General features: G+C 40.1%; 1 protein-coding gene across 1 annotated transcript in view; it reads right to left on the bottom strand.

The window, feature by feature from the left end:
• Ankrd31 (ankyrin repeat domain 31) overlaps positions 1 to 13,836 on the bottom strand; it is a 140,384-nt gene that overhangs the window by 111,611 nt on the left and 14,937 nt on the right. The window contains exon 4 of the mRNA XM_051172275.1: positions 13,178 to 13,218. Within this exon, the coding sequence (XP_051028232.1) occupies positions 13,178 to 13,218 (41 nt within the window). The remainder of the gene's footprint in view (positions 1 to 13,177; positions 13,219 to 13,836) is intronic.

The following is a 13,836-nucleotide window of genomic DNA, read 5'->3' as shown; positions in this document are numbered from 1 at the left end:
AAAAGATTTATGCAGCACTCAGGGAGGCAAAGGCAGGCAGATCACTCTATGAGTTCAAGGTCAGCCTGGTCTACAAAGTGAGTCCAGGACAGCTAAAGCTACACAGAGAAACTCTGTCTTGAAAAGCAGAGGTAGGCAGATACATCACTGTGAGTTTGAGGCCAGCCTGGTCTACAAATGAAGTCCAGATCAATCTGAAGCATGTCAAGACTAGCTGTAGCCTTAGCTAATCGACAGGCACAACACACGCACCCTCAAAACCTATTTCTAACTTGGGGGAATAACTGTGTAAAAGCATGACTTGTGTAGTTATAAAGCTGCCTAGGAAACTGGCCCAAGGAATGAAAAGAACCACTAATACTGGTGTCAGAGACCAACTGGCTAACCAACTGCATATTTTAAAATGGCTTTGAATCTTAAAAAGTGAAATGCTTCCTTGTATGTTCTTGGAAAGAAATCAAAAGACTACAGAATCCTACACAATTTAGAGACACAAAGTGGATGCAGAGTGATGAGTGGTCACGCTAGTTGTGGCATCATGGCTCTGATAACAGGTACCAGGGAATGGCGCTCTTTAGGGGAGGTAGGGACACTCTGCCATTGGCCAGTGAATAGATGAATGCCACAGCTGGAGGTGGAATCTTCAGTTCTAGGGTTTATCTTCCACTGTTCACCTGTCTTCACAGACGGACTTCAATAACTCAGAGTCCTCTTCAACAGGTATAGTGGATATAAACATGTTTTTGTTTTGATCCCAAGTGTGGAATGGGGAAGAGACTTGTGAAAGAACGGGTGATGTTTATCCACTAGAAGACGAACCACCTCGTGCGGGGGCTTGGGTTTTGCCAGCTGAAACACATCTTAGTGCAGACTCTGAGAGGAGATATGTATATGAGCCCAAAACAGGAGGTGGGGTTTTTTGAGTCTTGGTATTGTTTGGCTGTTCATCACTCCACTTCGAGACTCTCCTAGAGAGAACTGCTCCAGAGAATGCTTCAGGGCTCCTGGGTTCCAGCTGCTGTTCCAGGTTCCAGCAGCAACTTTGGTTGAGTTGCTGGTCTGCTGAAATCCTGCCACGTATGCCAGGGGAATTGCTCCTAGGAACTGAGTCCAAAAAGGTCTACTTCTCCTGTTCCCATTAACCTCTTTTCTCTCCTATCTAGGAAAAATGGGTTGGAAGGGAAGTGTAAGAATTAAAGAACCTCAAATAAAGTAGGTATGTAAAAGTTGAAGCCTACAAAAAAGAATGTGTTAGGAGGTGGCCTTGGGGAGCTTTTCAGAGTTCAGATTGTTTCTTCAAACTGTTGTCCATCAATCCCGTTCTTCAGCTCCATGGGAACTTGCTATGGAGCATGTGCTCTTATGCATAGTCTTCCTCAGTGAACCCATTCCCAGACACTGCTGTTTGGAGTTGGTCTGGCACTATGTGTTCTGATGCTGATTATTGTCCCCCAATATCTGGTTGCTGCTCAAACAAGCAGACACTCACATAACCCACATGATGTTTGTAACCTTGCCTCCCTGTTTGACCAATAAAAAGCTGATACCTGGGCAGAGTGTGGTAGGCGTGGCAAAGGCTCACAGGCTAGGGGACTGAAGGATCTTGGGGAGAAGAGGAGAGACAAAACAGGAGAAAGACAGCTATAGCGATGGGTTAGATGGAGAAGAAGCACATGCTGCCATGGATGGAGGATTCAGCCCAGATAATTAACATTAACAAGTATTTGGGATTATAGATGGGAAGTAGCTCAACAAAATTATTAGAAACGGATGCCATGGGATTGGGGCAGAGATGCAATACTTGCCCCAATATGGGAGGTAGTTTAGGGGATTAGTATCTGCCCCACCCAAGGTGAACCAAGGCTATTTTAAGATATAACAGATGGGGAGATTCCAAGACGGTGGCACCAAACACACACTGTATCTGATCTACAGGAAGGAGACTAAGGACCCCACTGGGAGCCACAGACTGTAAGACCTGGAGAACACTAGGTTCCCCAATTTAAAGAAGGAGATGCATATAAACATACAAGAGGCCTGAAGAACACCAAATAGAATAGACCAGAAAAGAAAATCTTCCTGTCATATAAAAATCAAAATACAAAATATACAGAACAAAGAAAAAGTATTAAAAGCAGCAAGGTAAAAGGGCCAAGTAAAGTATAATGGCAAACCTATCAGAATTACACCCGACTTCTCAGCAGAGACCATAAAAGCCAGAAGGGCCTGGACAGAGGTCCTGCAAAACCTAAGAGACCACAGATGCCAGGCCAGACTACTACACCCAGCAAAACTATCAATAGCCATTGATGGAGAAAACAATATATTCCATGACAAAAACAAATTCAAACAAATAGTACCTATCCACAAATCCGGCCTTATTAAAGTTACTAGAAGGAAGCCTCCAACCCAAAGTGACAAGCTACAACCAAAATTACATGGGAAATAGCTAACTACACCATGGCAAAAACATAATCACACAAACACTCTACTGTAACCAACATCAAAATCAAGGAACTTAACAGTCACTGGTCATTAGTATCTCTCAACATCAATGGTCTCAATTCTCCAATAAAAAGACACAGACTAACTAAATGGATGCATAACAAGACCCAACATTCTTCTGCATTCAAGAAACACATCTCAGCCACAAAGATAGACATTACCTCAGGGTAAAAGGCTGGAAGAAGGTATTCCAAGCAAACAGACACAAGAAGCAAGCTGGTGTAGCCATTTTAATATCTAATAAAATAGACTTTCAACCAAAATTAATCAAAAGAGATAAAGAAGGATGCTTCATACTCATGAAAAGTAAAGTCAACCAAGATGACGTCACAATTCTAAACATCTACACTCCCAATACAAGGGCACCCACATTTGTAAAAGAACTATTAACAAAGCTTAAACTATACATTGATCCCCACACATTAGTAGTAGGAGACTTCAACACCGCACTTTCACCAAAGGATAGGTCAATGAAACAGAAACTAAACTGAGAAATAATGACACCAACCAACATCATGAATCAAATGGATCTAACAGATATCTACAGAACTTTTCCCCAAACACAAAGGATTATATCTTCTTCTCAGCACCTCATGGAACCTTCTCCAAAATTGATCATATAGTAGGTCACAAAGCAAGCCTCAACAGATTTGAGGAGACTGAAATAATACCTTGTATCCTATCAGATCACCATGGTCTAAAGTTGGACTTCAACAACGACAGAAATAACAAAAAGCCTATACACACATTGAAACTAAACAACTCTCTACTTAATGACACCTGAGTCAGGGAAGAAATAAAAAAATTAAGGACTTCCTGAAATTCAATGAAAATGATGGAACAACATACCCAAATTTGTGGGACACTTTGAAAGCAGTGCTAAGAGGAAAATTCACAGCACACTACTCAGCTATTAAAAACAAGGAATTCCCGAAATTTGTGGATAAATGGATTGAGCTAGAAATGATCATAATGAGTGAGTTAACCCAGAAGCAGAAAGAATCAAATGGTATATACTCACTTATATCTGCATACTAGCCCAAGGGGCATGTCCCACGAAAGCCTTCACTTACCAGGAAACTGGGACAGAGGGGAGGGCATCCTATTGGGACTCTAAATGAGAGACACATGGGAGAATAGCAAAATAAAAGGATACAGAGGGTCCTAGAAATCTACAAGTAGAACAATATGATAGGCAGATTTGGGCCCAGGGGTCCCGCTCAAACTAAGGCACCAGCCAAGGACAATACAGGAGGTAAACTTTAAACCCTTTCCCAGATCTAGCCAATGGTCAGAATATTCTCCACAGTTGAGTGGAGAGTGTGATATGACTTTCTCACGTACTCTGGTGCCTCACATTTGACCATGTCCCCTGGAGGGGGAGACCTGGTGGCACTCAGAGGAAGGACAGCAGGTAGCCAAGAAGAGACTTGATATCCTATGAGAATATACAGGGGGAGGTAATCCCCCTCAGGAACAGTCATAGGGGAGGGGAATAATGGGAAAATGGGGCGGGGGAGGAATGGGAGGATACAAGGGATGGGATAACCATTGAGATGTAACAAGAATAAATTAATAAATAAAATAAAATAAAATAAAAAAGAACTTCAAAAAAAAAAAAAACAAACAACCAAAACCAAAACAAAAACAAAACAAAAAAACAAAAAAACAAAATAAGAAATTGGAAACATCCCATATAAGCAACTTAACAACATATCTGGAAGCTCCAGAAAAAAAAAAGCAGAAACACCCAAGAGTAGACAAATGGAAATAATCAAACTCAGGGCTGAAATCAATAAATTAGAAACAAAGAGAACAATTCAAAGAATCCACAAAACCAGGAGCTGGTTCTTTAAGAAAACCAACAAGATAGATAAACCATTAGCCAAACTAAAATGAAGACAGACACTATTCAAATTAACAAAATCAGAAATGAAAAGGGAGACATAACAACAGACCCTGAAGAAATACTAAGAATCATAAAGTCCTACTTCAAAGGTATATATGCCACAAAATTTGAAACTCTAAGGGAAATGGACAACTTTCTTGATTGATTCTACTTGCCAAAATTGAATCAAGATCAGATAAACAAATTAAATAGTCCTATTTCTTCTACAGAAATAGAAGCAGTCATTAATAGTCTCCCGGGGGGGGGGGGGGAAGCCCAGGGCCAGATGGTTTCAATTCAGAATTCTACCAGACCTTCAAAGAAGAGCTAATACTGATACTCTTCAAGCTACTCCAAAAGACAGAAAAGGATGGAACATTACCAAATTCATTCTATGAGGTCACAGTCATGTTGATAACTAAACCACACAAAGACCCAATAAAGAAAAAGAATTACAGACCAACTTCTCTGATGAACATTGATGTAAAAATATTCAATAAAATACTCGCAACCCAAATATAAGAACATATCAAAGATATCATTCACCATGACCAGGTAGGCTTCATTCCAGGCATGCAGGGATGGTTTAATATACAGAAATCTATCAATGTAATCCACTGTATAAACAAACTGAAAGGAAAAAAACTACATGATCATCTCCTTAGATGCTGAAAAAGCATTTGACAAAATCCAACACCCATTCATGTTTAAAGTTTTGGAGAGATCAGTGATACAAGGCACATACCTAAATATAATAAAGGCTATATACAGCAAACCAATAGCCAACATCAAATTAAATGGAGAGATACTCAAGGAAATTCCTTTAACATTGGGAACCAGGCAAGGCTGGCCACTTTCTCCATAGCTCTTGAAGTTCTAGCCAGAGCAATAAGACAACAAAAGGAGATCAAGGGATTCAAATTAGAAAGAAGGAAGTCAAATTATCCCTATTTGCAGATGATATGATAGTGTACACAAGTGACCCCCAAAATTCCACCAGAGAACTCCTACAGCTGATAAACACCTTCAGCAAAATGGCTGGATACAAAATTAACTCAAAAAAGTCATCAGCCTTCCTATATACAAATGACAATCATGCAGAGGAGGAAATTAGGAAAACTACACCATTCATGATAGCCACAAACAATATAAAATATCTAGGAATAACTCTAACCAAGCAAGTGAAGGACTTATTTGAAAAAAACTTCAAATCTCTAAAGAAGGAGATTGAAGATGGCATGAGAAGATGCAATGGTCTCCCTTGCTCATGGATCGGGAGAATTAACATAGTAAAAATGGCCATCTTACCAAAAGCAATTTACAGATTCAATGCAATCCCTATCAAAATACCTACACAATATTTTAAACATGTTTAAAGATCAATTCTCAACTTCATATGGAAAAACAAAAAACCCAGAATAGCTAAAACAATCCTGTACAATAAAAGATCCTCCAGAGGAATCTCCATACCTGATCTGAAGCTGTACTATAGAATAATAGTGATTAAAACAGCATTGGTACTGGCACAGCAATAGGAGAGTTGATCAATGGAATTGAAATGAAGACCCAGAAATGAATCCACACACATATGGTCACTCGATTTTTGACAAAGAAGCCAAATCTTTCCAATGGAAAAAGGATAGCATCTTCAACAAATGGTGCTGGTCTAACTGGATGTGTACATATAGAAAAATGCATGTAGACCCATATTCATCACCATGCACAAAACTCAAGTCCAAGTGCATTAAAGACCTCAACATAAAACCAGATACACTAAATCAGTTACAAGGAAAAGTGGGGAAGAGCCTGGAACATACTGGCACAGGAGACAACTTCCTGAACAGAACTCCAATAGCCCAGGCATTAAGGTCAAGAATTAATAAATGGGACCTCATGAGGTTGAGAAGGAAGAAGACACTATCAAAGAACAACTGGGAAAAGAGCGTCCTCAAACCTACATCTGACAAAGGTCTAATATCCAAAATATATAAAGAACTCAAGAAATTAAACACCACCAAACCAAATAACCCAATTAAGAAATGGGGCTCAGAATTAAACAGAGAATTCTCTAGAGAGGAATATCGAATGGCTGAGAAACACTTACAGAAATGCTCAAAATCCTTAGTCATCAGAGAAATGCAAATCAAAACAACTCTGAGATTCCATCTTACATCCATCAGAATGGCTAAGATCAAAAACTCAAGTGACACCACATGCTGGCGAGGATGTGGAGAAAGAGGAACACTCCTTCATTGCTGGTGGGAATGCAAACTTGTACAACTACTTTGGAAATCAATCTGGCGCTTTCTCAGAAAACTGGGAATAAATAGGGCTACCTCAAGACCCAGCTATTCCACTCCTTGGAATGTACCCAGAAGATAGATGCTCCACCACACAACAAGGACATATGCTTAACCATGTTCATAGCAGCCTTATTTGTAATAGCCAGAACCTGGAAACAACCTAAGTGTCCCTCAGTTGAAGAATGGATAAAGAAACTATGGTACATTTACACTATGGAATATTATTCAGCTATTAAAAACAAGGAAATCCTGAAATTTGCAGACAAATGGAACTAGAAATGATCATACTGAGTGCGTTAATCCAGACCCAGAAAGACTCACATGGTATATACTCACTTATAATCAGACACTAGCCCAAAAGGGATGTCCCATGAAAGTCTTCATTTACCAGGAGATTGGAATAGATATGAGGACCTCCTATTGGGACTCTAGGTGAAAAAACTATAGGAGAATGGGGAAATAGAAGGATCCAGAGGGTCCTAGAAACCTACAAGAAGAACATCATGACGGGCAGATCTGGACCCAGGGGGTCTGCTTAAACTACTGCACCAACCAAGGACAATACATACAGTAAACAGTAAACCCCTACCCGGATCTAGCCAATGGACAAGACATTCTACACAGATGTGTGGAAAGCGGGGACTGATTCTGACATGGACTCTGGTGGGGAGGTCAGGTGGCACTCAGAGAAAGGATATGCAGGCTACCAAGATGAGACTTGATAGGCTGTGACCATATGGTGGGGGAGGAGATTCCCTTCTGTCACAGACCTAGGGGAGGGGAATAGGGTGAAAGAGGGAGGGAAGGAGGAACAGGAGGATGCAAGTAATGGGATAACAATTGAGATGTAATCTGAATAAATTAATAAAAATAAAATATAATAGATGTCTGTGCTTTTATTAATTGCTAGTGGGTTAGAAATGCCACCATAATAATTATACAACTAATAATAAACATTTCTTAGGCCCTACCTTTACATTAACAGCAACACTCTACCATCACTTGCTGCAGCCTCATGGCAAGGATAGGACCCACCACTCCACTTCCTCAGCCTTCAATAGCTGTCACCACCAGTGGCAAAATTCTTAGAAATTACTTAAATATAGAAAGTGAGAGAAGGAACTTTTTGTCCCACACTAATACTGATTGGGCCACCTTACAAATTGAACAGGTCAATTCCCTGTTTATGATTCTATAACATTATTCATTAATCTCTGTCCTACTTAGCTTCAGGTGTCAACTCACAGCACTTAGATTCACCTGAGGAGGGAGTCTCAATTTGGAGACTATGCAAATCAAACCAACTGTGACCAGGTATGTGAGAGGTTGTTTTGACTTGTCTTAACTGATGAAAAAGTGCCCGCCCATTGTGGGCAGAGGCATTCCCTAGGCAGGACATCCTAGACTGCATAAGACAGCTAGCTAACCATGAGTCTGTGAGTGATCCAAAAGGCAAGGCACATTCCTCCATGGTTTCTGGTTCAGTTTCCTGGCCTGAGTTCCTGCACTAAATGCTCTCAATTATGTCTGGGACTTGGAAGTGTAAGATCAAATAAGCCTTTTCCTCCTCTAAGCTGCTCTTGGTCAGAGCACACTATCATGTCCAAGAGAAAGTAACTACAGCAGACTTTTTAGGAAATACTGTTTCATTAAGTTATGTACATCTGAAATATTTCATTATAAAGTATCAAAAATAATCATAAATTTTACCAGTAGTTTCGTCAGAAAAGCTAAAGCCATCAAGATTAAGGGAAAGGAGAACATGAGCTCCACAGAGACAGTGCTAGGGCAAGTGAGAGCTGGACAGGCACTAGGCCACGCTGTGCCTCTCAGAAGAAATTCAACAAAACATGGGCAAAGAAGATTCTTAAGAAGCTAAGAGAAAACAAGGCCTTGTATGCATTCTTTGTGCAAACCTGCCAGGAGGAGCACAAGAAGTACTGGAAGTGTCTGTCAACTTCTCAGAGTTCTGTAAGAAGTGCTCAGAGAGGTGAAGACCACATCTGCTAAAGAAAGGGGAAACTAGCTGGGCATGGTGGTGCACGCCTTTAATCCCAGCACTCAAGAGGTAGAGGCAGGTGGATCACTGTGAGTTCGAGGCCAGCCTGGTGTACAAAGCAAGTCCAGGACAGCCAAGGCTACACAGAGAGACCCTGTCTCGAAAAACCGAGAGAGAGAGAGAGAGAGAGAGAGAGAGAGAGAGAGAGAGAGAGAGAGAGAGAGAGAGAGAGAGAGAGAGAGAGAGAGAGAGAACTTGGAAGACACGGCAAAGGCTGACAAGGCTCGTTATAAGAGAGAAATTAAAACCTTCATCTCCCAGAAAAGTTCAAGGACCCAATGCACCCAAGAGGCCTCCTTCAGACTTCTTGTTCTGTTCTGGGTACAGCCCAAAAGCCAAAGGATATCTAGAGCAAGAAGTTTGGTGTCTTTAAAAAACCAAGTTATGTAAACATGTTTCTGTTTTAATCCCAGGTGCGGGATATGGAACTGCTTCAGACTGTCCACAGCAGCAGACAATTTGCCCTGCGCATGCTCTGGAGGTGCATGATTCTGCCAGTTGAAGATAGTTTAATTCCGAGGACAGTTTAATTCCGGGGACTCTAGAGAGGGAATAAAAAGAGCCCCTAGAGAGGCGGTGTGGTTGTTCCTCCTGCTGTTGTTGCTGGTCCAGAGACAAGAGACAAGAAGAAGCTGGAGACACCCTGATGAGCCGAAGACTGAACTTTCCCCAAGAAATGCAATGACCCTAATCACCAGGAAGTAGTCTATTTTGTTGGCTGAAAGAGATCTACCCCCATTTCTCCTCTAATTTTCTTTCATGCCTGCCTAGTATTGGGGGCTTGGAAGGGATTAGGGTGGAATAGGGTAGAAGGTATAAGGACAAAATAATATAGCTAAAAATATTATGCCAACAGAGAACATCTTGGCTGGTCCATTGGTGATGTTGCAAAGAAGCTAGGAGAGATGTGGAACAGCACTGCAGCAGGTGACAAGCAGCCCTGCGAAAAGAAGGCCACCCAGCTGAAGGAAAAATATGAAAAGGACACTGCCGCCTATAGAGATAAAACAAAGGCAAAAAGCCAATGCAGAGAAAAAGGGGATCATCAAGGCTGAAAAGAGCAAGAAAAAGAAGCAAGACCTAGATGACGAGGATGAAGAGCATGAGGAAGAGAAAGGAAAAGGGGATGACAAGCTGGTTCCAGTGCAGTTTTGATTCTTTGGTTTTTTTTTTTTCTGTTTATTTGTTTGTTTTGTCTATGAAGCATTTAACCATGCTGTACACAGGTTACTCCTTTTTTTAAAAAATTGAAATGTAAGGTTGTGTAAGATTTGTTTTTAAACAGTACATTGTCTTTTTTAGTTTACATAGAACTAAATGTGTCTTTAAATAGCCCTGTCCTGGTATTATTTTCAATAGCCATTAACCATACCTTGTATAATCTGAGGGTTATAGACTGGCATGGAAATTTAAAGCAGGGTCTTGTTGGTACACAGAAAAAAATAAGCTATATATGGTAATGGTAGTTTTTTGGTTTTCTGTTTGTTTTCTTTTTTTCAATTTCCCATTGTCTGATGCAGTTTATATGAAGATAATTGTTCTGATAACTGAATACCAGTCAGTAACTTTTTAAAAATGCAGCTGTTTTGTTGATATTCTGAATGCTTCTAAGTAAATACATTTTTTTTTTTAACTTAAAGAAAGGGAAAGGAGGACACGGTTTTCTAAAACTGAAGCTTTTAACTGCAATGGGCAGTAGTTAATGCAGGGCCACATCACCATTCAAAGTTCTGGGAATAAGCACCTGTGAGACACGTGGGACATGGCTATGAATCCTGCCCCTACACACACACACACACACACACACACACACACACACACACACACACACACACACTATGGCTCAGGGATATCAAACGCTGAAATGCTGTCCTTTGGATAGGAAATGGCTGTTGCACACACAAACCCACAGCAACACTGATTACCTCCACGAGACCTGCACGAGATCAAGTCGGTTTAAAATTCTAGTGTGGGGAGGCGGGGCTCCTGAGATCTCAGGCTAGTTGGGGAGCTGTAGGTGTCATGACCCCTCCAGTAGAGTCTGTGTGACAAACGTTACTACAGAAGTTGAGGGAAGGACCCCTACCCAAGGGAGAGCCTCCTGGAATGGGTCTGATGTTCCTGCCAGGAGTAACTAATTGTAGCCCCCCTCCTTTTCTCTTTTTTCTCATTTGTTTTGGAACATTCTGCCTTTGTTTTTACTTCCTTATCAGAACTTTTCAAATGTAACTGTGTTGCTAGGAGACCCCTAACTTGAGACTACAGCCAAGTTCCATTCCACTTGTTAATAAAAACATGGCTAAGAAGTAATCATAGTTTATATTATGACTTACAAATAAAGTGTTTAAAGAAAGCTCCAGATAGTGATGGAAGAGCTAGGAAAAAAAAAACTGTCTTGACTCACAGATGTTTGGCATAATGAGAAAATATTGACCTTTGATAAAGAGGGCACATGTACTGATACCAATCTAATGACTTATGAATGATTATTCAAGATTGATGACATTATTACTCTGTATCCTGTATTTTGAGTTGTATGAAAAAATGTAACCACAAAAAAACAGCCCCCATTTCAAAAATGTATAAAAACCTGGGTTGCTAGTCAACAAAATACACTCAGATTCAAACACTATCCCTGGTTTGTCTCTGTTTGTCACTCGCCTATATCTGCCCACCAGCGCTTTGAGAAAACTCGTTCCCAAGGACCTATACCCGACTGAGATGGTCCACGAGGTGTAGGCAGCTGGTAACTGCTGGGAGAGAGTCCCTTTTCTTTAGGAATATGGCCACTGGAAGGCTGTTGATGCCCCACACACCTGGGCACATAAACAGCACTAATTGTCTCAGTGGGTTAATTTTTTTAAATTACAAACTAAAGAAGTTGGGAAGGAGAAGTTGGGAAGGAGATGTAGGACTGAGGGGTAGATGTGATCAAGACACATTTGATACATGCATGAAATTTTCATGGGATAAATAAAAATCCTTGTGTTTTTATCCCCATTGGCAACAATAATTATTAGTTGTTTTTTCTTGAAATAACCAGCTTACTTTATTCATTTTTAAAGTATTTATTTTTAATTATGTGTGTGTGTTTTCATGCACATGAGTGCTGATCCCTACAAAGGACAGAAAAGTTAGACCCGTGGGACCTGTCTTTACAGGCAGACATGGACAGCCCAACACAGGTGCTAGGAACTGAATGTGGGTTCTCTGCAACAGCAGTATACACTCTTAGCCACTGAGAAATACAACTAATTGTGAATAACTGGTCAATTAGTCTTTTGAGTCTTTTAAGGTGGGTTTTATGATGTTCACGACTACAGTAAACGCACTCGTGTTTCTCTCCTGACTACTTTACACTGCACGAAAGTGTATCAAGCCTACTGCAAGTTTCATCATGCTGAATACTAAAAAGGCATACCCTTAAAAGGAGACACTTCAATAAACCCAGCAACTTTTCTACTTCATCAAACAAACTCTTAAGTAAAATTAGCATCATTTCCTTTTTATAGTTAGCACATGGCAGGAAAAAAAAAAAAAAGATGACTACTAGTACTGTTTGGTGCTGCTGCCTTGCTTCCTGCTAAGGTCTATAAGCATTTTACTTACCACTGCTTAGCACTTGCTGGTGCAAACGTAAACCCCACAGAAAGCGGCAAATAATGTTAGTATTATTAAGAAAATAGTTTTCCAAGGTCACCTAAAACAATCTCAGGAACTACCAGGGAGTTCACAAGCCATATTTTGAGAACCACTGTTTTTAAAGAACTGAGAGAATATAAAGCTTAATTACAGCAAAGACTCTACAAACTCTTCCTTTATGCTATGCTATAAATTCACTCTTTAAATAACATTAGGAAACAGAATCAATTGAACTTAATTCATTTTCACATGAAATTAAATTTATCTTGAATGCTTATAGAATAACCTATATTTACCCAACTAGTATTCCAGAACATATAAATTTTTAAAGATTTATTTATTATTATGTATACAGTGCTCTGGCTGCACATACACCTGCAGGCCACAAGAAGGCACCAGATCTCATTATAGATGGTTGTGAGCCATCATGTGGTTGCTGGGAATTGAACTCAGGACCTCTGGAAGAGCAGTCAGTGCTTTTTTGTTTGTTTGTTTGTTTGTTTGTTTGTTTGTTTTTCAAGGTAGGTGTAGCCCTGGCTGTCCTGGACTCACTTTGTAGGCTGGCCTCGAGCTCACACCTGCCTCTGCCTCCTGAGTGCTGGGATTAAAGGCATGCACCACCATTCCTTGCACAGTCAGTGCTCTTAAGCTCTGAGCCATCTCTCCATCCCCTAGGAATACATAATTTTAAAAGACCTACAAAAATAAAGACTTAGCTTTGCAAACAGTAACAAAATAAATACCTATAATATAATGAAGCCCCAAGTCATTATACTTAACTGTAACAGAACTTGATTTTGTATTGTTTCATCCTGAGGAACCTGAGGGGGGGAAACGAAAAGAGGTTTTGTTTTTGTCAAACTAAGAAATTATAATTTAATGAAACAATCCAAAACATAACACTTCATAGAATTCTTACTTAGTACTTCTTACCTCTAAGTTTTTTTCATTTTTAAGATTATAATATAGTCACATTATTTCCCCTTTACCTTTCCTCCCTTTAAATCCTCTCTTATACCTCTCTGTGCTCTTTTAAATTAATGGTCTCTTCTATTTTTCATTAATTGTTGCTACATACATGCAAGAGTGCACGTGCACGTGCGTGTGTGTGTTCCTAAAGACACAAATATAGCCTGCTCAGTCTGTGTAAGCCATCAATTGGTGTGTTTTTCCCTAGGGAAGCCTCCTCTCCCACTCAGTGTTCCTCATTTGCCCATAGTTTTTTATGTAAGGTTGAGGCCTTGTAACCTTTTTTTACTGTGGAAAAATACATAAAATGTTCCATCTTAATGATGTTTAAATGCATACATGTAGGACATTAAGTAACTTATGTTTTGTGTTGCATTATCACCATACATTTCCAGAACTTTCTCCTCTGAAACCTCTCTGCTGAAATTCTATGCCTCATTTCCTTCTACCCTCACCATGGCCTACCATCT

Source organism: Acomys russatus, chromosome 30 (genome assembly GCF_903995435.1).
Source record: "Acomys russatus chromosome 30, mAcoRus1.1, whole genome shotgun sequence".
Taxonomy (NCBI): domain Eukaryota; kingdom Metazoa; phylum Chordata; class Mammalia; order Rodentia; family Muridae; genus Acomys; species Acomys russatus.
This window is presented reverse-complemented; position numbering and strand designations above follow the sequence as displayed.